Source organism: Typopeltis vanoorti, chromosome 11 (genome assembly GCF_054136105.1).
Source record: "Typopeltis vanoorti isolate ZY-2024b chromosome 11, IOZ_Tvanoo_1.0, whole genome shotgun sequence".
Taxonomy (NCBI): domain Eukaryota; kingdom Metazoa; phylum Arthropoda; class Arachnida; order Uropygi; family Thelyphonidae; genus Typopeltis; species Typopeltis vanoorti.
This window is the reverse complement of record NC_143559.1, coordinates 65,921,263-65,948,817: the sequence shown is the minus strand read 5'-3', so window position 1 is coordinate 65,948,817 and position 27,555 is coordinate 65,921,263. Positions and strand designations below refer to the sequence as shown.

The 27,555-nt window shown below is 34.2% G+C and overlaps 1 protein-coding gene across 1 annotated transcript in view; it reads left to right on the top strand.

The window, feature by feature from the left end:
• Window positions 1–20,445, top strand: part of sav (scaffold protein salvador) — a 136,484-nt gene extending 116,039 nt beyond the window's left edge. The window contains exons 8-9 of the mRNA XM_090399890.1: window positions 9,987–10,048; window positions 20,199–20,445. Coding sequence (XP_090256016.1) covers window positions 9,987–10,048; window positions 20,199–20,348 — 212 coding nt within the window. The 3' untranslated portion in view covers window positions 20,349–20,445. The remainder of the gene's footprint in view (window positions 1–9,986; window positions 10,049–20,198) is intronic.
• The last annotated feature ends 7,110 nt before the right edge of the window (window positions 20,446–27,555 follow it).

Sequence of the window (27,555 nt, the reverse complement as noted above, 5' to 3'; positions counted from 1 at the left end):
ACAAACTTAACTATGCATAACTTCAGTATTCCTAGTTGAATTCTACCATGAGACAATATTATTTATGAATCAATTCATTGATCTCTAACAATCAGATCTACAATTTCTCTCAATGCTTAACTCATCAAACTTCAAGCATTACTAAACTATAACATACTACATACAAATTAACACCACACTATGTCAGAATTCACTCTCAAAGATAAAACATTCTGGTATCAAGCTAAGCTCTAAAGTCCTGTTTCGTATCTTATATAGGTCCCACTAATGAATACTTTTGCACATTATTACACACAAAGTTCTTTTATACACACAAAGGAAACTAAAAGATTCGTACGTTACCGGGACCTTCAGACTTTATCGGGTCTATCTCTCGATCCTTACAATTCTTTCCACAGATCATTCCTCCTCCTCCTTCACAGTTGTTGTTTTTTTTTTTTTTTTTGATGGGCCAGCCTGGAACTCACAATCATGAATTATCCTCTCCGATGTAGATGAGAACAGCTCTGCTTAAGTTGGTCCACATGGTCTAGCATGACTATCAGCTTTCGTTGATTCTCCCGCTTTACTGACGAAATGCCCGCACTTGGCTCGCTACTCGGCTGCGTAACTGCATCTAGACACCGTTCTGTTGACCACTCTCAAGTATTTCATCTCTGGGAATTACTCGAGCTTGGCCCCTCGAGTGACCTGCGTCAAAGTTGAGAGAGAAGAAAAAAGCCTACCAGAGAGAGCAAGCTAGCGGCACCAAGCTTTTTATATCGTACCTTGGGCGGCGCTCCTATAGCGTCATACTTTTCCTCTCGGCACTACTCCTTTGCTCGCGGTTCCGGTACTTCTCCTCACATCTCCCGGGAAACTCCTGTGCACAGCTTACTCCGTGCGTACGTGACTGCCGTGGGGCATGTTACTAATCCGAAGTCTCGTTTGCGAACTTTGAACTCACTTTTACATACTAACATAATTCTCATCAAATTTTCTTCCATTGTTACATTTACAAGAACAGGTAATATTTTCTTACATAGAATAGTCCAATATAAAAGCGTTTATTTAAAATTTTTCAAGCAGTTAACATCTCTACTTATAATACAGGTATTTCTCTCAGTGTTTTGATGCTGGTAAAATCCTGAATGAGATATTTCACAACGAAATCTCTTCATTCTAGATTTAACAGTATAGATTGAACAATAATGGCCCAAGGACTGAACCCTGAGGTACACCAGTGGTTATTTATTTTTTTTTTATTAATCTTTGTACTGGTTATGGGCATACTATCCTTACATCACGTCCAGACTTGATATAGGCCCAAGCCTTCACAAGTGTTTTACCCTATGCCTGTTCTAGTTATCATTGTAGTCATTCTCTGGTGGCAATGCCATCAGTGTGTCCTGTATGGCCCTCAAAGAAATTCTTTAAGATAACATGAGAAAAACATTCTTTCTTATAGATAATTTTCTTACAGTAACAATGATGTCCTATTTTTAACATTACAATTGTTATTTTAGATTTAGGATTCTGGATTATCCACAGTCTTGTTTATAGTTAACTCTTAGAGAGAAAAGGGTCTGTGGGGTAGAATACGTGCCTTCCATATACTTGGAATTTTTAGACCATCATTATTGTTCAGATTGGGGTGGTTGGTGGGGATCTCATCCTTAAATTTGCATTCATACTTTGTTTTGGTGTGATGTAAACAACTGGTGCTTTTCCAGTCAGTTCTATATAAAGTGTTCAGGGCATGATCAGGAAGGCCAGCTTCAACATAGTTATTATATTTAATGTGTCATTTATGTTCCTTTTGTCTGATAGGAATAGTGCATCCTGTTTTCCCGTATATATGGTATATTACAGGTACAATAAATACGGTATACTCCAGGGTGGGCCAGCGGAGGGAGTGGGTCTTTGGATGAGTTGAGTAAGCTTTTTAATTTTGCAGAAGGTTTAAAGGTGGCTTTGAGGTTGTATTTTTGTAGTATTCTGTTTATTTTATCTGATGTCCCTTTAATGTAAGGAATGGTTACAGTTTTATTGTAGTCTGGTTTATCTTTGTTTTTTTATTAAGGTCTTGTAGAGAATTTTGTTAATAGTGTTTTGGCTGTAACCATTTTTTGGAAAAGTATTGCTGATAATGCCTTAATATGAATGTCAGAACATCGGGAAATTAAAAGAATTATTTATAACACGGTTGTAAAGTCCATATTTTCTAAAATGAATGGCAATGCATTTCTTCGTCCCTTTCTTTCTTCACACCAGATAGACTCAAGCTCATCACTACATGGTACATTGTCACCATCATTGTTATTTTGTATTTCTACCCTAACTGGACTTATTACCAAAAATTTGTATTTTTGGTAATTATTTACTTTTAGCTTTGTGAATAGGTGTCACATAAAACAAACTAAATCACAAACTCTGTAAGAGAACTGGGGAACTTGAAACAAAAATAGTTATGCTATAGTTTGTAACTTAGAATATTTTAGTTTGGAATACAGATTTGGCCTTCAAATCATATGACATTTCAACGAAATTCAACTAAAGACACATTGCACTTATGTGGTTTTAGAATCCATTCTGCTACAATCACATCATGAAGATCCTGTAATTCAATGTTAGTCTTCAAATCTTTAAATAAATTTGTACAGTAGTAAATTGTCATCTGAAATTGTGTAATTTTTCCTTAATTGACAAGTTAGCAAAGCAGTGAAAATTTCTTTGATTTAAGGTAGATATAAATAGGTTTGTTTTGGATCAGAACCTAAAAAATAATTGTTCATACTTGAATTATATTCATTTCTGCCCTATAGTCTTGTTTGGATATCATTATAATTTGAATATACATATCGGCCATGTTAAAAACACATGCTTGTTTGATTCCATTAATTTTATTATCGGTTTCTTTATTCGAGAAGAAATTTAGTTACAGAATCAAAAAGGCCAGACGTAAATAGTTATTTCATCATTTTGATCTCATAATTGACCTAACAGATGCCATTATAATTGGATATCATTATAATTTGAATATACATATCGGCCATGTTAAAAACACATGCTTGTTTGATTCCATTAATTTTATTATCGGTTTCTTTATTCGAGAAGAAATTTAGTTACAGAATCAAAAAGGCCAGACGTAAATAGTTATTTCATCATTTTGATCTCATAATTGACCTAACAGATGCCCATTCAAAGATATGGCCTTCATTTCATTTAATGAATTAACACACACTTTCAGAACATTATAAAGTTTTTTGTAAATAAATGGATATTTCATATCATTTTCATATTTCCAAATTTTGCAGTTCCGACTTAAGGACTCTTTTTTTTTCCTTCAAAAATGCTAAACATTCTCTTTGGTCAATCATTGTTGGTGTTTCATCAGAAGTGGCTGCTTCAATATTAGTGCTAGGAATACTAATTTAATTAATTTAATTTTTTAAGCACACAAAAAAAATTATTTTTCCTGTTTTGTATGGCAATAATTGTCCAGCAAAAAAAGAAATTTTTTTTTTTATATATCAATACCTCACATGAGATAAAAAAAAAAAAAAAATGCCATGTGTAGGCTGAATGCTTAAAGTTCCAGTTGTCTACAATTTAGAAACCATAGTTTTTGAATATCTTCAACCATTTCATCAGTACAATACTGAACTGCATTGTTGCTCAGTGAAATGCTTTTTTAATACTGCATCTGGATTGATTTTCATGAAAGAGCTTATGATTTCTTGTGCTGATAATAGGATCACAACTGTTTCCCCAGCTGTGCACATACTTTGTTTTTGCACTTAAGAATGATATATTATAACAGGCTTCCAGTCCTCCTTCAGTATTTTTACCCCTCCACATGAGGCACCTGTTCATGATGGAGGGAACTTTCCAGTGATTTTTTTTTCTTATTCTTTTTCCATGCTTTTCTTCCCCTATTTTTTTGCTCTACTTCTCCTGAGTCCTCATTACTATCCTGTCTTCCAAACCACCATCACTGGAATCCAATGCCTTGTTGCCATGTAATACAATCTGTGGACATCTAGAAAGGTTATCCTGGTAGTCTGGCACTACTTTGGCATCTGATTTGGCAAGACAGACAGTCCCAGATGGCTTGGTCAGGATCAGTCATCTAGTGGGATTGCCTGCAAGGGTCAAGTATTGCAGCAATTCTCCTTTCCCAATGTTCAGGACGGGGTTTAAAGGCTTACTGACTGCACTCATCCAGTATATCCTTGGCATTCCACTCCTGAGTGCAGCCATTGTTTGCTGGAAAATGAACATCCATTTGTGACTCATGGTGGGTGGGTGGGGGAGTTCCAGTGTTGAATCAAATTCCCTCTGAGAATGAATAATTTTCCATCATATTGTTTATCAGGGCCTCGGCAATCCCAAACCATGTCCAGAAACCATTGATGAAACATTAAATGAAAACAAAATAAAAAGTGAAAAACATCAGAGGAGCAACAAACATACCAAACTTTTTAACATTACACGCAACTAAAGAATGTCTACTTGGGAGCACATCACTCTTCTTCATCCAGAAGGATTAGCAGGATCTCCAAAATCAGCCAAGAAGCTCTGCTCTTGGTTATTTTTGTGCACCTTCTTTGTGCAACATGTCTTGGAAGACAGTTATCACTCATAAAACTTTGAATTATACTTGAGGAGTATATCATAGTGGGATCTCCTCAATGTCCCAGTTCAAAATGAAAGATCAGTATGTGGCAGCCATGAGGAAAATACTCATATGTTGAGATGGTCACCTGGTTCCCACCAGGAATATCCTTACTTTCAACACATACACTTAAACCACCATCAATGAAAGCAGGATGACCAAGTTAGGCTCTACATCCTGAGCCCTTTGTGCTGCTTTAAATGTCAGAAATATGATCATTCTCAAACTACCTATTGTAGATCTGCCATCTCTGCTGATGTGGCAATAAAGATCATGAGAACAAAAAACATCTCCCTAATTGTGAGGGAGCTCACCCAGTGTACAACCCAGCAGGCCAAAGGTAGCGATAGCAATGCTTCCACCAATATAGCACATAGGAATATGCAGGCTCACCCGACCACATGAAGTTGGAGATATCATCATAGGAGAAGGCCCTATTTTATTAATTTTTATTACTTTTTTATTTATTTTTTATATATTCAGAAATTTTTTGAGACACTTTGGCTTCTAGTGGGGTGATGGTCTCATGCTGATCGATGAAATTCATCTCCTACCTAAAGACAACATCCATGACTACCGTAGAATTTAAACCTGCTATTTATTCTCCTGTTTTCTCCTAACTTTGCAGATACAGTCAAATATGCTTCCTATGGATATCCTTTGACATCAATGCACAGCATCAGGCTGCCTTCTTAGTTTATAATAATCACCTGCCTTATTCGCATAATTTAAAATGGGCAGAGCAGTCAAGATTTATTTTAAAAATTTAAAAATTATTTTGAATGACCTAAAATTTGCTATTTTGACTACAGAAATTGTTAATGCAAATTGGAGCAAAATTAGGTATTCTTGGTGCTAAATTTACAGAAGATAAAAAATAGTACAAAATTCTGCCAACAGATGAGATTTGGTGCTTATAGCACCAAATGTCATCCATTGCATAATCTCATTGTTTCTATTGACGAGTTGGTGTATATGTATATATATATATATATATATATATATATATATATATATATATATATATATATATATATATATATATACAGGGTGTTCGGGATAAATTTGACATATTTATAATTAATTATATTTTTCCGTAAGTTACATGTATTAACACACACTTCTCTTCATTTAAAAGTTTGGACCCTTCTTCATTCATATACAAGATGTCAGAAAGGATGGATAGCTGGAACCCACCTGAATCATGGAAGAGAATAACTTGTATCATGATGATTCGTGCCCGCCATCAAAATAAGGATATTACGACTGCTGCCCAATGCTCCCTGAATACAGTAAAAACAATCAGGCATGAACTAGAGACTTGCAATGGTGACTACGAGGATGTAGCAAGAAGAAAGATCCCTAGCAGACGATCTGATTGCGTTCGTACAGCAGAATTCCTCGCAAATCTGCAGGAGCAGGTGTTGAAGAACCCTGGCATTGGAATTCGGGCTTTGTTCGTGGAGTTGCTAACTGTAGTCAAGCCCTGGATAACAAGGGTAGCCAATGGTAGGCCGTATGTATGGCAGCAGGATTCGGCCCCTTGCCACACCTCTGGGAAAAGTCAAAAATGGTTGTCTGAAAATTTCTACGACTTCACCAGTCCAAATGTTTGGCCTCCAAACTCCCCAGACCTTAGCCCCATGGATTATTTTGTATGGGGCGCAGTTGAAAAAGACACCAATCGCACTTCCAGTAATACAAAAGCCCAGTTAATGGATAAAATTAAAACAGTTTTTGCGGCCCTTCCCAGGGAGACTGTAGCATCAGCTTGTTCGAGGTTCCGAAGCAGAATTGAAGCTGTGATCGATGCTAATGGTGGTTATTTTGAGTAAATCTTGTTGATAGTATTGTAATTAACTCTGCCTGTAATGTTTTTTTGTCAATTCATTAAATTTAATAGATACAAAGAAGATTTTCTTTTTCCTTACGAAACTGTCAAATTTATCCCGAACACCCTGTACATATATATAGGGAAGGCTGAAACGGATTCGCATAATTCTGACAAGACTGAAGTGCTATGGATCTCGTCTTACCGGAATGTACATTGCTAGTCAAGCTTTACTATCAACAATGCAGTAACACTAATGCTGTGCTTCGAGAATTCTGGCATTTGGTTAGGGAAAAGGTCCAGTGACAAATTTAGAGAAATCATTTTACCATTTAAAATAGCAGATCTTTAGCAGTGAGGCCAAGATGAGGGTGCAAATGGATTATTCCTCAACAAGTTGAAGAAGTTGCAACTGCCATTGAAGAACATGGAATGAATAATGCACAAAGGTCCAGCAGTGCTCGTGGCAACATCAAGGCAACTGTGTGGAAAATCCTGCATGAAATGCTGAGGTTTTTGCCCTACAAGATCTCCCATACTCAAGCTTTGCTTCATGGTGATGCAGAAACTCGACTTCAGTTTGCCCTGACATTCTTAGCTCAAATGGAGGTGGATGATGCATGGCTATGGAAGATCTTGTGGAGTGACAAGGCACATTTTTATCTGAATGGTAGTGTTAACTCACACAATCACTGCATTTGGGCTGCAAATAACCCTTGTGTTCAATCAGATCCCTACACACTCACGGAAAATCACAGTGCAGTGTGGTTTCACTGCATCATTTGTTATCAGTCTCTATTTTTTCGAACAACTTTGCTCAACAGGACTGGTGAACTTGTACCATCTCTGCTGTTAGGTATCAAGAAATGCTGTGCAACTTTGTTGTTCTGTAACTACAGCAGTGAAGAATATGGTAGTCAGGATGGAGCACAACCTCACATTGGATTGCAGGTATAGTGAATGTTATGAAAACACTTCACAGAACACAGCATGGCCACCTTGTTCACCTGATCTCAATCCCTGTGACTTTTGGTTGTGGAGCCATCTGAAACCCCCTTTTGTATGAGAGACATGTTCCTGATTTAGCAATCTTGAAAGACAGAATAATGCAGCATGTGAGGTAAATCAATGTAGATCTGTCACATTCTGCTGTAGAAAATGTCATGCACAGAATGCAGTTCTTAGTCCCACATCTGTAAGTTATATGAACATGGAAATTGATTTGTTGTCTCTTCTAGCCATCACCGTTGAATTAATCCCAAATCATGCACTTATAGTGCTAAATGTCCCTTGCAGGCAGAATTTGTACTATTTTTTTTATCTTCTGTAAATAAAAACAACATGTCCTAGAGCATGCTTTCATCAAATTTGGTTAAATTTTGTCCAGTGCATTTTTTGCTACAGGACTCTGAACACGTCCTCTTTAATTATGACCACCCTGTATGTGTGTACACACACATACAATGTGGGCCAAAAGTCATGAAGGAGTTTCAGTATTTAATAACTCCTTTATTTTTTGTTTTACATTTACAATACCATTCACGTGGAAAATCTCTCACGTAATGAAGATGATATGCTCATTGAGTCGGAATTATTGATCCTCTGTTTTGACAGTAAAATTTTACAATTTCTGTTTGCTGCTCAGTTGTGAATTTTTCCATGGTTAATCTCTACGGTCTTCTTTATAAAATTTGTAAAGAAAAATTTTTAAAATTTAATTAAAAAAGTTATTAAAACTTCAGACCCCTTTGTGACTTTTAGCCCACTCTGTGTGTGTATACATTCACTATATAATAGTATAATACACTCAATGTAAACAAGGAGAATCAGCCTTCATAATACGCTGTTTCGACTGATATGAGGAATTCAAGAACAATCTGCAGTATTATTTTTTCACCAATAACTTGCACACTTGAATGAGTTCAGCTTTGAATTATCTCTTAAGATGGCAAACAAAACCACCTCACTGTCTTCTTTTTAAACCTCTTCATTAATAACAGTTTTGTATTTGATGTGTGTTATTCTGCTTTTAATACATTTGCAATATCAACACTGAATTAATGCCATTAGTGTAATCAATATAATATAACCTCTTATTTGCATCATGAAATCACAAGGAAAAAGAAAAACCTCAGATCTAAGTAAATACAATGTGTGTGTGTGTGTGTGTGTGTGTGTGTGTGTGTGTGTGTGTGTGTGTGTGTGTGTGTGTGTGTGTGTAGAAAGTATTTTACCTTGGGTATAATAAATGTTAAAGATACCAAGCTATTTTAAACCTGGTTTTACTCCATTTCCCAAGTAAGTAAACAGACAAGTAAGTCAAGTTTGCGCCTGCAAGTATTGCAAGTCTAGGTGACCCCCACACATAGTGCAACTCATGGTAAAGGTGGATAAGCTCTGATCACTATTCTTAATATTTACCCTTAATGCAAAGCACATCTCCTAGACGAGATGTATGATGCTATGTATTAAAGGGAAAAAAAACACCTTATGGTAACTTGTTCTGGTAAAATACTTTTAAGCTCTGTATTACCAAAATCTTGGTATTTCTAGCCTGGCTCCCACAGATGAGACCTCAATAAAGGTCGAAACCGGTCTGGGTAGTGGCCCCTTGCCTTTAATACATAGCATCATACATCTCTTCCAGGAGACGTGCTTTGCATTAAGGGTAAATATTAAGAATAGTGATCAGAACTTATCCACCTTTACCACGAGTTGCCTTGACTTGCACTAAGTGTGGGGTCACCTAGACTTGCAATACTTGCAGGCGTAAACTTGACTTGTCTGTTTGCTTACTTGGAAAATGGAGTAAAACCAGGTTTAAAATAGCTTGGTATCTTTAACACACACACACACACACATATATATATATATATATATATATATATATATATATACTGTAATCCATAAATGTAAACAAGGAGAATCAGCCTTCATTTAATAGACTGTTTTAACCAAAGGCTGATTCTTCTTGCTCCAAAAACAAAAATTCAAGTCTGCAGTAATGTTTTCACCAGTAACTTCATAGAATGAGTTCAGCTTGGAATCATCTTCTAAGAAGGTAATATAACTTTAAAAGGAGTGATTTTTTTTTTTTTTTAACCTATTAAAGCCTTTTCCTTAATAACAATTTTGTATTTGATATATATATATATTCTGCTTTTAATACACTTTGTAGTATCAACAGTGAATTGCATACATACTCACCATATTTGTAATAGTTTCCTTCCACTTTTCAGTAAATCACCTTATCTGACAACTTGAAGGCATATTTTGATTGATATAATCATGTTTCTATTAGCTTTGCAGCTAATAGAAGTTACTGTTGTAACTTCAATCTTTAGTATGGATTTTATAGTAGTTAGTATGGATAATAGTAGTTAATATAATAGTAGTATGGATTTTTGTGGCTGATATTACTGCTAATATTGCTTTACAGGCAGTTGATAATTTGACTAAAGGTTAGCAGCAATGGTTAATGATATATTTTTATTTCAGAAATTCCTCATTGGTTGTGTGTGTATTCTCGAGCGCTACCAGAGTTTGATCACAAGCTGAAGGTGAGAAAGAATATGTTGCTCTTTTAAAACATCCAATTAAAAGGATTTTTATTATTATTTTTTTTTAGCACAAAGAATAAGCATTGAATCAATATTCCAAGAATTAAATACGGAGTAAGTTATGAAGACAACTATCAGGTTAGAGTGACAACTTTATTTAATGTAAACCAAGATATTACAATTTCAACCTTCATATTAAGGCCATCGCAGAGTACAAATGTATATACATACAAAGAGACAAATTACATTACTCCCCACACAGTATGCCAAAATATATCATTAACTCAGTCATCTGAATTAATTTGACTACTAGAGCCCTATTATTTATATGCCAGAGTTCAATAACAGTTAATTAAATCAGAAAAAAAATTAGTGGTGAAAAAAATCAGTATATCTGAAATAAGAGCTTAAATTATTGAAATTATCAATAGCTGAAATTATTTCTAGAGTCCTGAAGTAAGGGATTGCTGGAGTACTGAAACAGAAATTATGTGGGTTGAACGTGTATGACATCCATATTGTTGAGATTTTTAGGTCATTATTATTGTCATAGGCTTCTTTCAATTTGTGTCCTTAAGTTGTTAAGTTGCTATATATATAGGTGAATCGGGATGCACAATTCCAGTCCAAAAAAAAAAAAGAACACAACATATCAGATTTAACAATTATAGTAAATTGAGCCTTTCTGATCATACCTTAGGGCTCTACACCTATTAGAAAGACATCTGTTCCTTTAATCACATCAAAAGTTAGTCGGCATCATCAAATTCCTGATATGTACCTCAGTGGGGGGGGGGAATATACAGGATATTATGATAGTACTGCATGAAAAAGTTACATCATTACTAACTTCCTATCATTAATTTTCCTCCAGATCTGTTATCTGGAGATTTGAATATTGTCGGATCTCATTCCTCTGTTTTAAGACACTTTTTTGCTAGCAAAGAACACTTGTTTTGCTAACTTTTCCTTTCCCATTCTGTTGAAGTAACCATACCACCTATTGGCTCTGCTAACACATTCCTGAATGCTAACAGTGTGAAGTTCTTTCCTAATATCTCCATTTTTAATAATTCTGCCATTGGTGCCATCTACCTCCTCCCCATAATCTCTCAGAAACTTCATGTCTCTAGTCTTTGATCAAGTGCTTTATTTCTAACCCACTTCTCAGATCTATAAATTAAAACTGATTTGAATGCTTGTATGCACCTAGTTTAATATTTTGACTGATTTCTCTCTTATTTCATATAAATTTATTCAACTGGCTCCCCCATCATACCAGCTTTGCTTATTATGTTGTCCATTTCCATATTTGATTTGCCATCTTCACTAAAAATTGTGCCTAAATGGCTGAAATGTTTTACTTGCTCTTAGGTTCTCCTTTTGGGATGCAGTTGATGTTTTCAATGTTTCTTCCTGTTTTCATTCTTTGTCTTTTTATTGTTGATTTTCATACCAAATTTATTATAGCAGAGTTATTCAATTTAGTGTTGGGATATCTCACAGACTTGTACTGGATTATTTAGAAGTTTAACATCATTTGCATAAAGTAAAGAGCTGAAATTAACATCTATTTATAGGTTTAATACCACTTTTCCTCATAATGCAATCCATATTGATGATGAATAGCAGTGGAGATAATGTGTATACCCTTGTTTCACACCTGATTTAGCATCAACCTCTTCCTGTAACTCCTTTAATTCTAACTACAAACTTGAACACAGACTAAGTACTACTTGATAGAATGTCCCATTTATACCTGTAGTGTTTTGAATGGCTTTTTTCTTGGCTCCTTCTCCAGATCTACAAAATGCACAACTCCTTGTTATATTCCATCAAAATTTAGTATGAATGCAAATTTGAAGAAGCCTGTATTTAGTAAGTATTTAAAAGTATTTGGTTATTTTGCAGGAGGCACAACATAATTTGGACATTATCCCACAGATTTGGCTGGAAAAAAATGTTTGATACACAAAGTACACACATGTATAGGTGAACTTCCATGCAATAGAGTTGACCAAACATATAAATTTCTTTATTATTTTACAAATACCTCCTGGAGTTTTATGAAGACATGCAAACTGCAATCTCTAGTGCTAAGTCAGATGATATTATTATGATAGGCACTACCTAAATCCAAAAGTTGAATCAGAAAAAAATCTTGGAATTAGAAATGAAAGAGTTGAAAGATTGTTCTGTGAAACCAATGACTTGATAATTTATTAAGTCATTGGTTTATTTGAACATCCTCCCAGCAGACTATATACATGGAAAAGCCCTTGAGACATCTCTGGAAACCAGATTGACTATATAATAATAAGCAGAAGATTCCAAAATGCAATAACACAAACAAAAACATATCCTGGAGCAGACATAGGATGCAGTCATAACCCAGCGATTGCAAAAATCAAAATAAAACTTAAGATACCAAAGCAACCATTCATAAGAGAAACTTGTAATTCAGACTCACTTAACAATAGAGAAGTTAAAGACTGCTTTATAAAAAAAAATTTGCAAAGTCCCTTAACTAGTCTGTCACCACAACTCATACAGAAAATAGAAGACCAATTGATGAAATTAACATGAACTAGCAAATATTCAAAAATAGCATTAACGAAGCAGCCAAAAATACACTTCCACAATTAAAATGGGAAAAGAATAAACCTTGGATAAATGAAAACATCTTAAAGTTGATGAAACAAAGAAAAAAGTTAAAGAACAAACCTGAATATAAAAGCATGAATAAAGAAATTAAAAATGAATGCAGGAAAGCCAAGGAGGAGTGGATTAGGAATAAATTTACAGACATATAAAACATTAATAAAAAGCACAGAAACAGAGAAATGCATGAAAAGATAGAGAAATGACAAAAAGGCAAAGTAAATCATGCAAGTGTCATTAGCGATCAAGAGACCACATTCTTCTTCTTAAGCTTTCATGAACCCTTAAGGTTCTTAGCTGTGGACTTCGCTACCATAACTCTATGATAAGGTGGTTAGTCCTACCTTCCGGTGTGTTCTTTCTGAGATGCATGTGTTCACCAGTTTGTCTGTTTTGGGGAATGAAAAAACCGCCTACCTCCATCATCATCAAATTCCTGACATGTACCCTCAAGGGGTGTAGAGGATATGATAGTACTACATGAAAAAAATTACATCATTACTAATTTCCTATCTACAATTTTCCTCCAAATCAGTCTATTACTGGTCAAGACTTCAGTATTATCATTATCAGATCTTATATTTCTATCGTCTAAAGCACATTGTACCGTATCAATCCACCTATATCTTGGTCTTCCTCTGGGTCGTTTTCCTGCCAACCTGGCAGAGAACACTTGTTTTGCTAATCTTTCCTCGCCCATTCTGTTTAAGTGACCATACCACCTGAGATTAGCTCTGCTAACGCGTTCCTGGATGCCAACAATGTCAGGTTCTTTCCTAATATCCTCGTTTTTAATATGATATTGCCATTGATGCCATCTGTTCACGCCTATAATCTTTCTCAGGACTCTCATATCTGCGGTCTCTAGTCTTTGGTCAAGTGTTTTACTTCTGACCCAGCTCTCAGATCCATAAGTTAAAACTGGTTTGAATACTGTCTTGTATACAGCTAATTTAGTGTTCCGACTAATTTCTCTCCTATTCCATATGAATTTATTCAATTGACTTCCTACTATACCAGCTTTGTTGACTCTGTTGTCTATTTCCATATTTAATTTACCATCTTCACTAAAAATTGCTTCACCCAAGTAGCTGAAATGTTTTTCTTGTTCCACAAGTTCCCCATTCACAACACAGTTGACATTTTCAACAATTCTACCTATTTTTATTGTCTTTGTCTTTTTAATGCTGACCTTCATACCTTAATAATAGACCACGCTTCAGAATGTAGTCTATTACAACAGTTATTCAATGGATTTATTCAGAAGTATAACATCGTCTGCATAAAGCAAAGAGCTGCCCCCATATCTACCTCCATATGAGATTAACTTACCTTTCATCAAAAGAGACCAGATAAAGGTTCCTCACATCATGGTTGAGAATCGAACCCAGTCTTTCCAATCAAAGGGCTTCGTCTATACAGACTGAGCTACAGAGGCTGAGACCATGTTCTAATTGATAAAATAAAAAAAATCTTGGAAAGATGGGTTTGAATATATAAAGAAATTATATGGACAACAAGGAAATAATATTCCTGAACATAGATTTATAAGCACCATTCATTTTACTTTGCAAAGTTGGAAAATGTCATCAGAAAACCAAAACCACATAAAATTGCTAATTGATAATATCTTGGCAGAATGGTTGAGGGTTCTAGATAGACTGAAATTCCTAACAAAATTATGCAATACGATATGAGACTGGATTTCTACCCAAAAATATTAACCACCAAATTTTGATTCCAGTTCCCAAAAAACCAAAAGCTACAAGATGTGAAGAGTTCAAGACAATTAGCTTCATCAGTAAGTTTCAAAAGTTCTCTTATATGTTCTTCTTGAAAGAAATAAAAGAAAATAAATATAGAAATAAATTATGCAGAAAATGGGTTTAAGGAAAATGTAGGCACAAGAGAAGGTATTTTCAACATCAGAACCATCATAGAAACATATTTAGAAAAACATAAAGATGTGTATCTGTGTTTCATAGATTACAAAAAAAAAAAAAGGGAGAGGGGCATTTGACAATGTTCAACATGAGCAATTAATATAAATTCTTTCAAAAATAGGCATGGATAGAAAAGACATTTGACTAATAACTAATCTTTACCAGGCACAGACTGCATCTATGAGAATGGAGTGACTTCAGAAGAATTCCTAGTTCAGAATGGTGTGAGACAAGGCCGTGTCTTGTCTCTGATTCTCTTTAACCTACACACAGAAGAAATGTTCAATAAAATTAGTAACCAATGAGGAGTCACTGTAAGAGACAGAAATATTGATAACCTAAGATATGCAGATGACATGGTTCTTCTAGCTGAAAACAAATATGACCTTAAGATTCTTACAGATGAAACTCTCAAGTACAGTGAATAGCATGGCCTCAATTTCAACTTTATAAAGACAAAAATCATGATGATTTCAAGAGAAAAAGAAATAAGAAAAATATACATCAGTATGAAAGGAAATAAACTAGAAAAAGTGCAAACACACACACGTGTGTGTGTGTGTGTGTGTGTGTGTGTGTGTGTGTGTGTGTGTGTGTGTGTGTGTGTGTGTGAAAACTCAGACACTTGATCACAGAGAATGGAGGTACAGAAGATGAAATTAGCAGGATTGAAATCGCAAGGTCAGCTTTCAATAATATGAAAAGGCTACTGACATCTAGAGAATTAAATCTGAAAACAAGACTAACAATCTCCAAATGTTACATATGGTCCACATTATTATATGAAGTAAAGACATGGACAGTTTCCAATCTGAGTTGTAAAAAAACTGGAAGACACTTCAAAATGTGGATTCTGCAAAGATTATGGGGATATCATAAAAAGACAAATGGAGGTACTAGAAATGGAAGGTGAAAAACAAAAACCTGATAAAAGAAATTAAAAAAAGAAAAATCAGCTATTTTGGACATATTCTTAGACACAATTGCTTACAAAGGAACATTTCTTGAAGGAACTGTTGAAGAAGAGGAAGACAAAGACTGGAGTGGATGAAAAATATAGAAAAATTGACCTATCTTTCATACAAGAATGCAGCAAAGAGGCACAGAATAAGACATGGTGGAGACACACAGGTAGTCAAGCTCCTGGGGGGAAAGAACACCTGACAAGACCCCCCCTGGAGTCAAATACTAATTATTCGTTTCCATTTTTTTTTTCCAATTATTAATCACTTCTTATATAGAAGTAAGCTGAAGTAAAATAAAACATGATGCGTAATGTAATAGAAGAAAAATCATGACTTTGTAGATGAGCAATTTTAAAATTACATTTTCTTCACTTCTGAATAACCAGTTAGGTGCTGACATATGGCAATCAATAACCACATTTCACACAAACCAGTTGCTTTTTGTGAAACTGGCTCAGATTTACATCTCGTTATACTATATTGTTTAAATGCAAACACAAGCACTTAGTTTTGGCAGAAATAATTAATAAGTTTGAATAAAGGGCTTCAAAAATGTATTGGTGTCAAATGGATCCAATTTCCCTACAAGCTCTGCCAATATTAGTTACAGTTTGCTCATCTCAAATTCAGCCTTCTAGGAGAAAACCCTATCCATTCATCGAACAGTAATATTTTAAAAAGCTTCTAACTCCTTCATTCATGTGACTTATATATTATATAAGGTTGGTTTGATGCACTGGATTTTCTCTGCCACCAATACCTCCTGTGGATCTTCTTGTATAAACAACTTAGTCTTTTTGTCAATACCCACTCTTCTAATTCATTTCTGAACAATAACTGCCCTTTTTGGAAATAAACAAAATATTTGATTTTTTTTTTCTTTTTAATTCAGTGCACAATGTCCACCGCACTTGGCTTTGTAGACTGCCAAGAGATGATAAAAAGGTTTCCCATGCTGGTAACCGTAGCATTATACTGTGATTTGTTTGTGAGGTCATTGTGGTACACTCTATGCCACTATAACAAACTTTAAAGTTGTTTAATTAAATACTTCCATTTACCTAAATTAAACATATATATTCAAATCATTTAACTGTATTTTAGTTTGTGCTTTCTTGAAAATAATTTTTATTCTTGATTAGGTTACTTTTAAGTCAAATTAGTTTAGAAAGAAAAATTTCTGAGAATTTCTTCATTGTTTAACACAAAACATCAAGAACGAGATTTTGTCTCACTGTGTTGAATTAAAAAGAAGAAAAAATCAAATATTTTGCAATCAGATATGTTTTTCATCATTTGTTATTTGTGACACAAATATTTTAAGCTTCGTTAAGCTGCATTCCTAGGGATAGAAATACTTTGGCATTAGGGCATTTGCCATGGGTAGGAAAAGCATAGATACATGATTGTGTATTCCACACTCAGATCATCTAATATAGCAACTGTAGGAATGATTCAGAATGAGTAGTAAGCTTAGCCATGCTGTGTATTATTACTGTTATTTTGTCTCACTACATTGAAATAAAAAGAAATCAAATAACTGAGGATAATGGAAAGTGACATGTAGGCTTAAACTTTTCATTCGGTAAATAAACAAATGCGAAAATCCATTCATTACATTAAAAAAACAAGAAAAAATCAACATGCTCTTGACACTAGACATAGGATTCACTAGACCTATACCAAGATGTTATACTACATAGGTTCATATTTGTCTGTTTTTTTAAATCATGCTAAATCGTTTTTAAATTCGGACAGACTGTATGCCTAATTCTAAGTTTTGGGAAACGGTTGCTGTTAATTTTTTATATTTTCATTTATTTATTATTTTTAAATTTCCCACTTCTCTGAACTCTACTGTGTTTCCTCCTACTGGACATCTGCAACTGATACATGTATGCTTGCTGTATGACTCGTTCTTGTATTTAGAATTTAAACGTTGTTACCAGTTTTTCTGTCTTCTTCGTGAAAGGAGCTCATGACATATTGAGCAAAATATATAGGAGTAATAAATTATATTTACTTTTCTCTTACATATGTGAAGCTATTATTCAAAAAAATATCGAATGTCTAACACACGTAGTTGTTTGTATTAAAAGAGATTAAAAGAACACGATGATAATCTGTGTTCTTTTACATGATAATAAATGCAGCCATTAGACACCATAAAAATTGCTGATGGTTATGCACAAAGCCAAACAATTAAAGTGAAATTGGGCTAGGATGAAAGATAACAGGCAGACAAGTCCTTACCACAGTTTGGATTACCAACGAGAGATATTCAGAGGAGGACAGTGGATGAGGTGGAGAGATTAGATTATGTGAATAGCTGGAAAAGACTGGATGAGTGGCCTATAAGAGGAAAGAGTGGTGAAAAAAATTGGGAGAGCTTTTGCCCACTACTAGGGTGCAAGGAGCTGAAACAACAGCATGTTATTAAATCACCAGAATGAAGCCTTTAACGTTTCAATTTGTAAACACTGTATCAGCATGATGTGTTTACACATCAGTAAATATATGAATGCAAGGCATTACCTTTCTTCAGTCCTGAAGATATTTTCAGGCACAAACTTTGTTTGCTCACACTTGGATAAAGAATTAAACTAAATTTATTATAGTCTAACCAAGTGCAAAATAAACTTTCAACATCTTTCTCTAAATCCAGAGTAATTTAATCATAAGGTGGCACACCTTTTGGCAACTTCTATAGGTAAAGATGACCTCTCCATTGCCTCTAGGCCTGGCTCCCACTGATGAGACCTCAATAAAGGTCGAAACCGGTCTGGATAGTGGCCCTTCCCTTAATGGATAGCATAATACATATCTGCAAGGAGATGTGTTTTGCATTATAGGAGATACTGAGATAGGAGTGATGATAGCTTGGTCCACCTTTGCTCTGAGTTGCCTGGTGTTGCACTACCTTTCCTCAGTCCTGAAGATATTTTGAGGCACAAACTTTGTTTGCTCACACTTGGATAAAGGATTAACTAAATTTATTATTGAACTAACATGAATATGAAGCATAAACCCTCGCATATCAAATTATTTGATATACGAGGGTAGTCTGAAAAGTTAGCGGCCTAATAATGAAAAAATGAATTTATAATTCCAGCGATGCTCCAGCACCATTATCCTGTCCCTATAGTGGTTCTCAGTAAGATCTGCAAAATACCCCTCTACAGCTGCAATCACCTCTTGATTCGAAGAAAAACGCTGGCCATTGAGTAAGAGTTTTAGTTTTGGGAGGAGATAGAAGTCGGAGCGAAATCTGGGGAATAGGGCAGATGTTCCAACAATTCATAGTGTAGATCCCTTAATTTTCCCATTGCCAAAACAGGTGCATTGTCGTGATGAAAGATGATTTTTTTTCTTCTGCAAACCAGGTCTTTTCTCACAAATTTTTTCGTCTAGTCTGGTTAAAAGATTGGCGTAATATTCCCCGGTTATTGTTTTACCCTTTTCAAAATAATTAATAAACAAAATTCTTTTAACATCCCAAAACACCAATGCCATGACCTTTCCTGCTGATGGAACTGACTTTGTCTTCTTTGGTGCCGAACAACCGGCTTCTGTCCACTGTTTAGACTGCTGTTTGGATTCTGGTGTGCAATGGTGAATCGAAACCTCACCCCATAGTAATAAATCGATGCACAAAATCAGTTTTATTCTTGTTAAAACGCGCCAAGCACTGTTCAGAGATTTTTATGCAAGTGCATGTTTGATCTGCTGTGAGCAAGCATGGCACCCGTCTTACGCAAAGCTTTTTCATATGCAATTCTTCGTGCAAAATATATCCTACACGTTCTTTTGAAATGTCTACAGTCTCAGCAATTTCACGCACTTTCACTCGCCAGTCATTCAATACCATATCGTGCACTTGATCAATGATTTCTGTTGGTGTTACACTTTTTGGACGTCCTTCACGTGGATTATCTTCAAGGCTTCTACGGCCACATTTAAACTTTGCAGCCCATTTCTTAATTGTTTGTCAAAAACAAAGGAGAAGAGTGCCCATAAAATTTTATGACCTTCGAATGAATTTCTTTTGGTGTTAAACCTTCTTTTACGAAGAATTTTATAACCTCATGATACTCAGTTTTATCCATTTCAAGTGATACAAACAACACTTTTACTTCAGACAACTGTTAGAATGACTTGCAATTTCATATGGTTGCTTATGACAGATGTACCAACTTAGAAAAAAAAAAAAATCTTGCTAATAGTGTTGCTATCTACGGTCGAGGCCAAGAACTTTTCAGACCACCCTCGTATTTCATCCATATGGTCATTTGAGTAGTTAAGGCTCTATCATTTTTCAGAGTTTATAACTTGACAACATGAATCTTAATTTATTTCTGTTATTTATACTTCAGGTATACAAATTAAATAAAATCTTGGTGTCCACTGGGTGAATTCCAAAAAGGGAGAGAAAAAAAAGTAAAAATTAGATAAATTTCATATGGTCAACACATCTGTAATGCAGTTTATGGGAGTTTCAAATATGATTTTATTTATTTTTTTAATTTAAACAAGTTCCCTTTTGTATATATGAGAAAAAAAAAATAAACTATTTCTTTACAGTGGGAGCTATTTCGTTTGGCAGAGTTAGATTGCTTCCAGGCTATGCTAAATAGGTTGTACAGACAGGATCTAGAGGGAATAGTTATGAGTTATGAAGCATATCGTTTAGCCTTATTGCGAGAAATGGAAAGAAGGCTAACAGAAAAATGAAGATTGCATAACAGAACTTTAATGCTGTATGTATAACTAGATAGTGCTGGCAATTAATTTTCATATAAGATTTGTGAATTACAGTTAAATAGCAATATTTCATATTCCTCATAAGATGTGCTACACACACACACACACACACACACACACACACACACACACACACACACACACACACACACACACACACAGTGATCTCTCTATTATTTAGTCATCTTGGGAAATCGATTTGCTGGACATTTAATTGTGAGAGAGAGAACAGATTACTAATTTTATAATGATGTGCTACTGACTCAGAAGTTTGCTGACATGCTAACTCATTCAAGAATTGGTTAGCTAAGGGTTTGGTTATTCAAGGTTTGAATAATTGAGAGGTCATGTGAGAGGGGGGGGGGGGAGAAAGAGAAGCTGCTCAGAAATTTTAAATGTCTTTGTAATTGTGTACTGTCGTTCCATTAACAATCCTCCCAGGAAGGCAAAAATACAGATATAATGAATGAATAATATTTGAAAATGAATTCTTATAAAAAGCCAACTTTTTTTAAGAATTCATGTTGTGAACAATCAGGTTTTTATATTTGCCTTTATTATTTTTCAAAAAAACCTGATGTTTGTTTTGAAAGTTGAAATATGCGGTCATTCTTTATGGTTTAATCTAGTCTCTTTAACTGACATAGTTCACATCAGAAATGATATTGATAATATTGAAATGATATTATCATTTGGGAAATTCAGAAATAACTTTATTACCATATCATATTATAAGACCAAGGTAAAAAAAAAAAATTGATCAGGTCTAAGAAAAATTTTTTGCTGTAGAGAATTATGAATTGCTTTAGATATTAATATTATCTTTGAAATAAGCTTTCCAGAATCCATCTATTAATTTAAATCCACTTTTGAATTTTTTATGTAGAAAACTTGTTGGGTTGTCATGAGTGAACTTTTCATGAAGATAATTTTCTTTAAGATAACAGAATGAGGGAGGAGAAATCCTTAGTTATTTGTTTGATATAAGGTCTCCAAACATGAGCATGTGATTATACTGAATTGACTTTGAATGATGGTGTGCATGTGAAAATTTGGATATTCTTTTCTTACTCATAAAAAATTTTTGTACATCATGTAAATAATTCAGAAACTGCCATAAAGAATATCCTGTTAACAGTGTCAAGTGACAATATACTTTGCAGCGTGGAGATTAGCACTCAAGTCAGTTCTGCTTTCTTTTATTACCTTTTGAAAGGCATTTAGCTGACCTACCAGATTTCTTGTTATATACTAAACTTTTCTCTTTTGGAAGCTAAGATTTGATTAACAATCACCTTATGGAAGGAAGGAACAGATGCCTAAACAATTGTAATTAAGATTAAAATATTTTGCTTTTGTTACATAGTAAAATATTGTAAGATGATAAATTAGATTTAATTATTTTTAAGATGTCTATTTCCTCCATTAAGCCACAAACTGAATAATTATATACATATATATATTATTAAACCTTGTAAATGTTTAAGGCAGTAATTTTCCTAAAGAATGGGTGGCATGCTGTTTTCAGATCATATTATATGCTTTCAACTTATAACTAAAATTCAGCATGTTGAAATATTCCAAACAACAGCTATAAATTATTTGGTATTCTGATTTTGTATAGAGCTTTGCAACTTCTTTTTTTTTTTTTTGAGGGTATGTGGATCCAGATCAACCATGAATCTTTCCCAACTGCACTTACCACTGGTAAGAGATCATTAAATAAAATAAGCTGCATGTTATGAATATCTATAAAATAAACAAGTACATCATTAAAACATTAGTTCAGAACTATAAATATGTGGATGCAAAATATGCATTCAGCATACATAATGTCTCACATTTGGACATTTGTCAACATAAATACATTTCCAGTACCTCTTGCCATTGGAAAGATTTTTAACTCAATGTTAACCCTAATAATCATTCCAAACTATACTGAAATATCTTACTGAATCACTAGGGCAAATTTAAGAGATGGACAGTATTATTTTTTTTTTGAAAAAAGACAAACTTACCATCACACTATAAATTGATTACTTCATTTTCCAGATTTGCTCTTTTTTGTGCCTATTTTATAAACAGTTTCTTCAGCATTACTTTATATGAAAGGAAATTAAAATATCTATATATGGTTGACTACATGTTCAATTTATAAAATTTCTAGCACATCAATTACATCCTCATTTCTTATGTAAAAAACTTCATCTTCCTTCTGCTTAGCAGTTTTTCTGTTCAGTTTTCTTGTTTAAGTATTACCATTCTTGTTTAAGTTTTCTTGTGCTAAGTATTACCAATTGAATGTTGCTTATCATAGCAATTTATGAGTTTGTCATTCTGAGAGCAAAAATTTAATATTTAAAAACAATAATAGGAGTTCTCTTTCTCAGCATATAAGCTGTTATTTATTTCTTAAGTTAATAAGTATCAACATGGGAGAGTTTTCTTAATGACATGAATATCATACCTTTTAGTTATATATGATTCTTGAGATTGTCTTTATTTTGAATACATCCAGTTATGAATTTATTATTATTCCTGGGATCTGGATAAACTCTAATTTGAGTCTTCATATAAGGCATGTCTTTCACTTCAGATGAGTGTTAATTGATAAATTATCTATACATTCATTTCATTATCTATGCATTTTAATTTTTTAATGTCTTCAGTTATTCCAGAAGAGAAGAGAGAGGAAAAAAATAAAAGCAGCAGGAAATTAGCACAAGTTTCTGGCTCCTGTCAACATTCATTTACTATCTAATTTCAGACCAAATCGACTAATCTTCCTTCTTTTTCATTCCATTTATCTCTATTAAGAAATACATTAACAGACAGATGTCTTCTTTCCCTCTTAACATCCTTACTTTTTTCTTCTGGGCTTTTTCAATTGAAGGTGAGTTAACCAATCTCATATAGAAGCAGCAGGGTTTTTTCTCCCGTAAACTCGGGTTTTTCATCCCACGTACAGACAAATCGGCATTCAGAACAAATCTGATTACAGACAAAAAAAAAAAATTGTTGGTGATGATGGGCAGTAGATGGCATTGATGGTAATAGTGTCATAGTAGGAGAATTAAATAGTAGTGGCAATAATGAGATGTATTTAGTGAAGTAGTGTAGAGTGCCCTCTCATAATGAGTCCTTGGATTCCCTGGAGGTGTCACGTAATAATGATAATAATTTATGTGGTTCTTCATGAATCCTTATAATTACATATCCTCCTCATATATGGATGGGTAAAATTTTTAATTTCTTGATTTAAAAATTTCAGATATTGTCAAATAGCTAGAATATCCAATTGTATGTTCACATTTTGTGTTTCTCATTTTCTATCCTGTAATTATATCAACTTCTCACTGCATTCTTTCTGAATACTTATCATTGATAATTCAAAAAAAAGGGCCATACAAGTATAAATTATGATACTTGCCATTGATTTTTCATTGGCTTTATCATTTAGCAATTCTTTTCATGATAATTACTCCATATATCCAGATTAAGATAATCTTCAATTTTTATGTTACTTTCTCGATCTTAATTACTCTCATTAGCTGTTGTAATATTTTACCTCCTTCATAATATTAATTTTCTATGTTCTTCCAAAGTTTTTTTATGACTGTTGTTTTACTATTTCAAAAAAAAAACAAAAACAAAACTTATTCTCCTACATTTTCCTCTGGATTCTCTAAGCATGTATATTCAGTAATCCCTCGATTAATGTACCCCCGATTAGTTTGTTTTTGATTAGTGTGTCTTTAAAATTTGATTAGTGCACCTATATACATCTTAAAAATAAATGTTACAGATTTTAAAAATTTTCTATCTATACATTTTTTATGGCTAACTATTTTAAAAAATCAATCACCAGAATGAAATAATTTAGTTACTGATTTAAAACATTTTACAAAGTTGTTTTTAATGGTATACTACACTACTTCCATGTACGTTATGTATAGTATGTTCCAAATTTTTACCGCCAAAATTTGTCGTCTGCTAATTACATAGCATTTTCGTGATCATATCTCATACCGCCTTTGCAATAATTTTCCTTAAATTTTTTTATTTTTATTTTAAAGTATTTTCCCAACCTTTCATCGTGAGAAAAATAGTGAAAGTGTGAAAATGATTCGAAAAGTAATCTCATTGGAAGAAAAACTTGAAATAATAAAGAAAGTGAACAAGGCGATTCCAGAGCAAAATAACACAAGAACACAAAAATGGGTGAATCAACTATAAGAGCAATTTTAAGCAAAGCTGCTGAAAACAAAGTATTATGATGATTGAATTAGAGAGACTTCTTTGTACACGGATTGAAGATTCTAACCAAAAACGGATCCTGCTAAGAATTGAGCTTATTAAATCAAAAGCATTAAGTCTCTTTGCAACCTTGAAAGAAAGGGCTATCCGTGATGGAAAAGAAGAATTCCACGTTAGTGCTGGGTGGTTTGAGAAATAGCCTACATAATGTTCTAATCATAGGCTGCAAGTGCCGATAAGGAGGTGGCCACAAATTATCCAGAGATTTGAAGAAAATTGTATAAGAAAGGGGGGGGGGGATATTGTGACCAACAAATATTTAATGTCAATGAAACCTTTTTTTGGAAGCCAATGCCTTCCAAGACTTTTCTGGCTAAATCAGAGAAATCTCAGCCTGGTTATAAAGTCGCAAAGTCAAATGAAGTTACTGCTAGCAATATGCAATTCATTTGGAAGCACGTTCTTCCACATTGTGCAAATGATTTTAGAGGCTTTTCAAATGAATCAAAGTTAATTAAATCTCATTTTGGGAAACTGAGTGATTCTGACCTGCTAAATTTAGTTGCACAGTGGGAAGAACCTGAAGAATATGAAGAAAATTTAATCACTGACAAGCCCAAAGAGATTTCACAGAAACAAATTTAAAATATTTTTCGTGCAACCGAAACTTTTAAGTAGCAATGCATAGAAACTGGCTCTTGTGAAGAGAGAAGCAGGAAATTTTGCAGAAGAGGCAGTTGTATGAAAAAAAGAAACAGAATGCCTGCCGGAATGACAGATTTATATTTTGAATGTGTTTTATTGTCTTTCAGCTTCATAGTTTTCCTTTAACTAGGCCCTGAGACATACCCTAATTCTTTTATTTAAAAAAATCAAGGGTAAAAAAAGAAATTTGAGGAATGAGTTATACTTTTTTCCATAGGTTATTATACTCGATTAATGCATTTTCGATTAATGCACCTGTTTTAAAGAATGCATTAGGCGCACTAATCGAGGGATTGCTATACTGATTTCCTTACCAAGAACCATTTATATGATTTCGATCTTAGTAATAAAGTGTGACACATTTTGACTAAGTGTATATAGAAACATGACTTCTGCACTACTTTTCAACCTTGTTATCACTTCTGGGTCTGGCTCCCACTGATGAGACCTCAGTGAAGGTCAAAACTGATCTTGGTAGTGGTCCTTCCCATAATGCATAGCATTATACATGTCTGTAAGGATATATGCATTGCATTATGGATAGTAAGCCAACTGATGTGAAGTCATTAGCCTCTATATACAAGTAGCCTAGTCAGGAAGTTACTTCATGCACAAGCTTTGTTTGCTTACACTTGAATAAAAGATGAAACCTGAGAATATAATTTCTTCCAGGTCTTTCCCTTTTAGTCGTTTCTGACCATAGGTGACTGTAGGTATTGCCCACAAAGTATTCCTGATGAGATTTTTATAGGGTAGTTCACCATTGCTTTCCCCAGCCCCCCAATTTTATCCAAGCTTAGGACCAGCTTGGATAAAATTGGGACATATTGGGACAGCTTGGATAAAGTCTGGAACATATTGATGACTGTAATCCATGTGTGATTGCAGGACCGGTTTGCCTGTTCTGGGGGGGGGGGGGGAATCGAGTTTCCCAGTGAGAAAAAAAAAAACCTACCTCCCTATGAGACCGGCTAACTCACCTTTAGTCAAAAGAGACCAGATAAAGTTTCCTCATGTCACTGATGGGAATCGAATCCATTTCTTTCCGACCAAAAGGGCTTTGTATAGAGCTACTACAGAGGCTCTATAATTTCTTGGCATCTTTAATTTATAATACAATCAAGTGAAAAAACTTTCAATACTCTTAGTCATCACTACTAGTAAAGGTTCATCTCTTTGGCAATTTCTATACTTAGAGGTGACAAGAGTATGGCAGACAATTGACACCATCTTGTATTCTTAAGCCTGACTGATATTATTGTCTGAAATGGCATTAATTCTGTAGTCAATTTTTCTGATTTGCAGGGTTTTGAAACTGAGTTTCCAGGTGAAAAAGTCCCCAGTTGCCTGCACCAAAGACCAGCCTACTTAAGTTCTGTCTAAAGAAAAGGTCCAGAAAAAAGTCCCTCTAATCAACAACTTACCTATAGTGGTCTTTCTTCTGCTTTGATGTAGCATCACGAAAGTTACCTCAAGGATATGTAATGCAATAAATTTCACTGTAAAAAGTTATCATATTCAGGCCATCACTTCTATCATTATTTTAATTCATTTTTGAGTGATTGTTTTGTATTCTATTTTTGACAAGATAATAGTCATTCTTATAAGTGCATTGAGAGATAATTGAAATAAGTACTGGAATCATATTATATTTCACAGGAGCCTAAACTGTACACATCTCAAGACATGTGGATCCTCCTTTAGTCCTGATTGCACTTTCCATCTTTTTAGACATACTCTCCAATAGTTTGTAATAAATATGAGTTAGTATGGAAAGACTTTTAATGGAATTATATTGATCAAGTGCATATAATAAACAACTATGTTATACCAACTAGTTTCACCAACTAAGGCTGTTGGCACCTTCAGGGTACATAACTGATGTAAAGCACTAAAAAGTAAAAAACTTACAAACTATAATCAACCGATTCCAATCATATTAAACAAAGAAAAGAGCACGTACAATACATTCATAGAGCATGCATGATATCACTTGTTATTTAGGGATGTTCTTTAGTTGACACTATAATTCAGTTCTGGCGAGTTGAAGGATCTGATAAGGGTCTTCCAGATCACGGGTAAGATTAGTCCTTGGTTCCTGTTAAGGTTTTGTATACAGCGGGCAACTGTTGTGGCCTCCTTAAAAATTCGGGAGCAGAAGTCCTCCTCCATGTAAGGAATTGTGCTTCTATCCCACTCTATGGTATGATTCGTT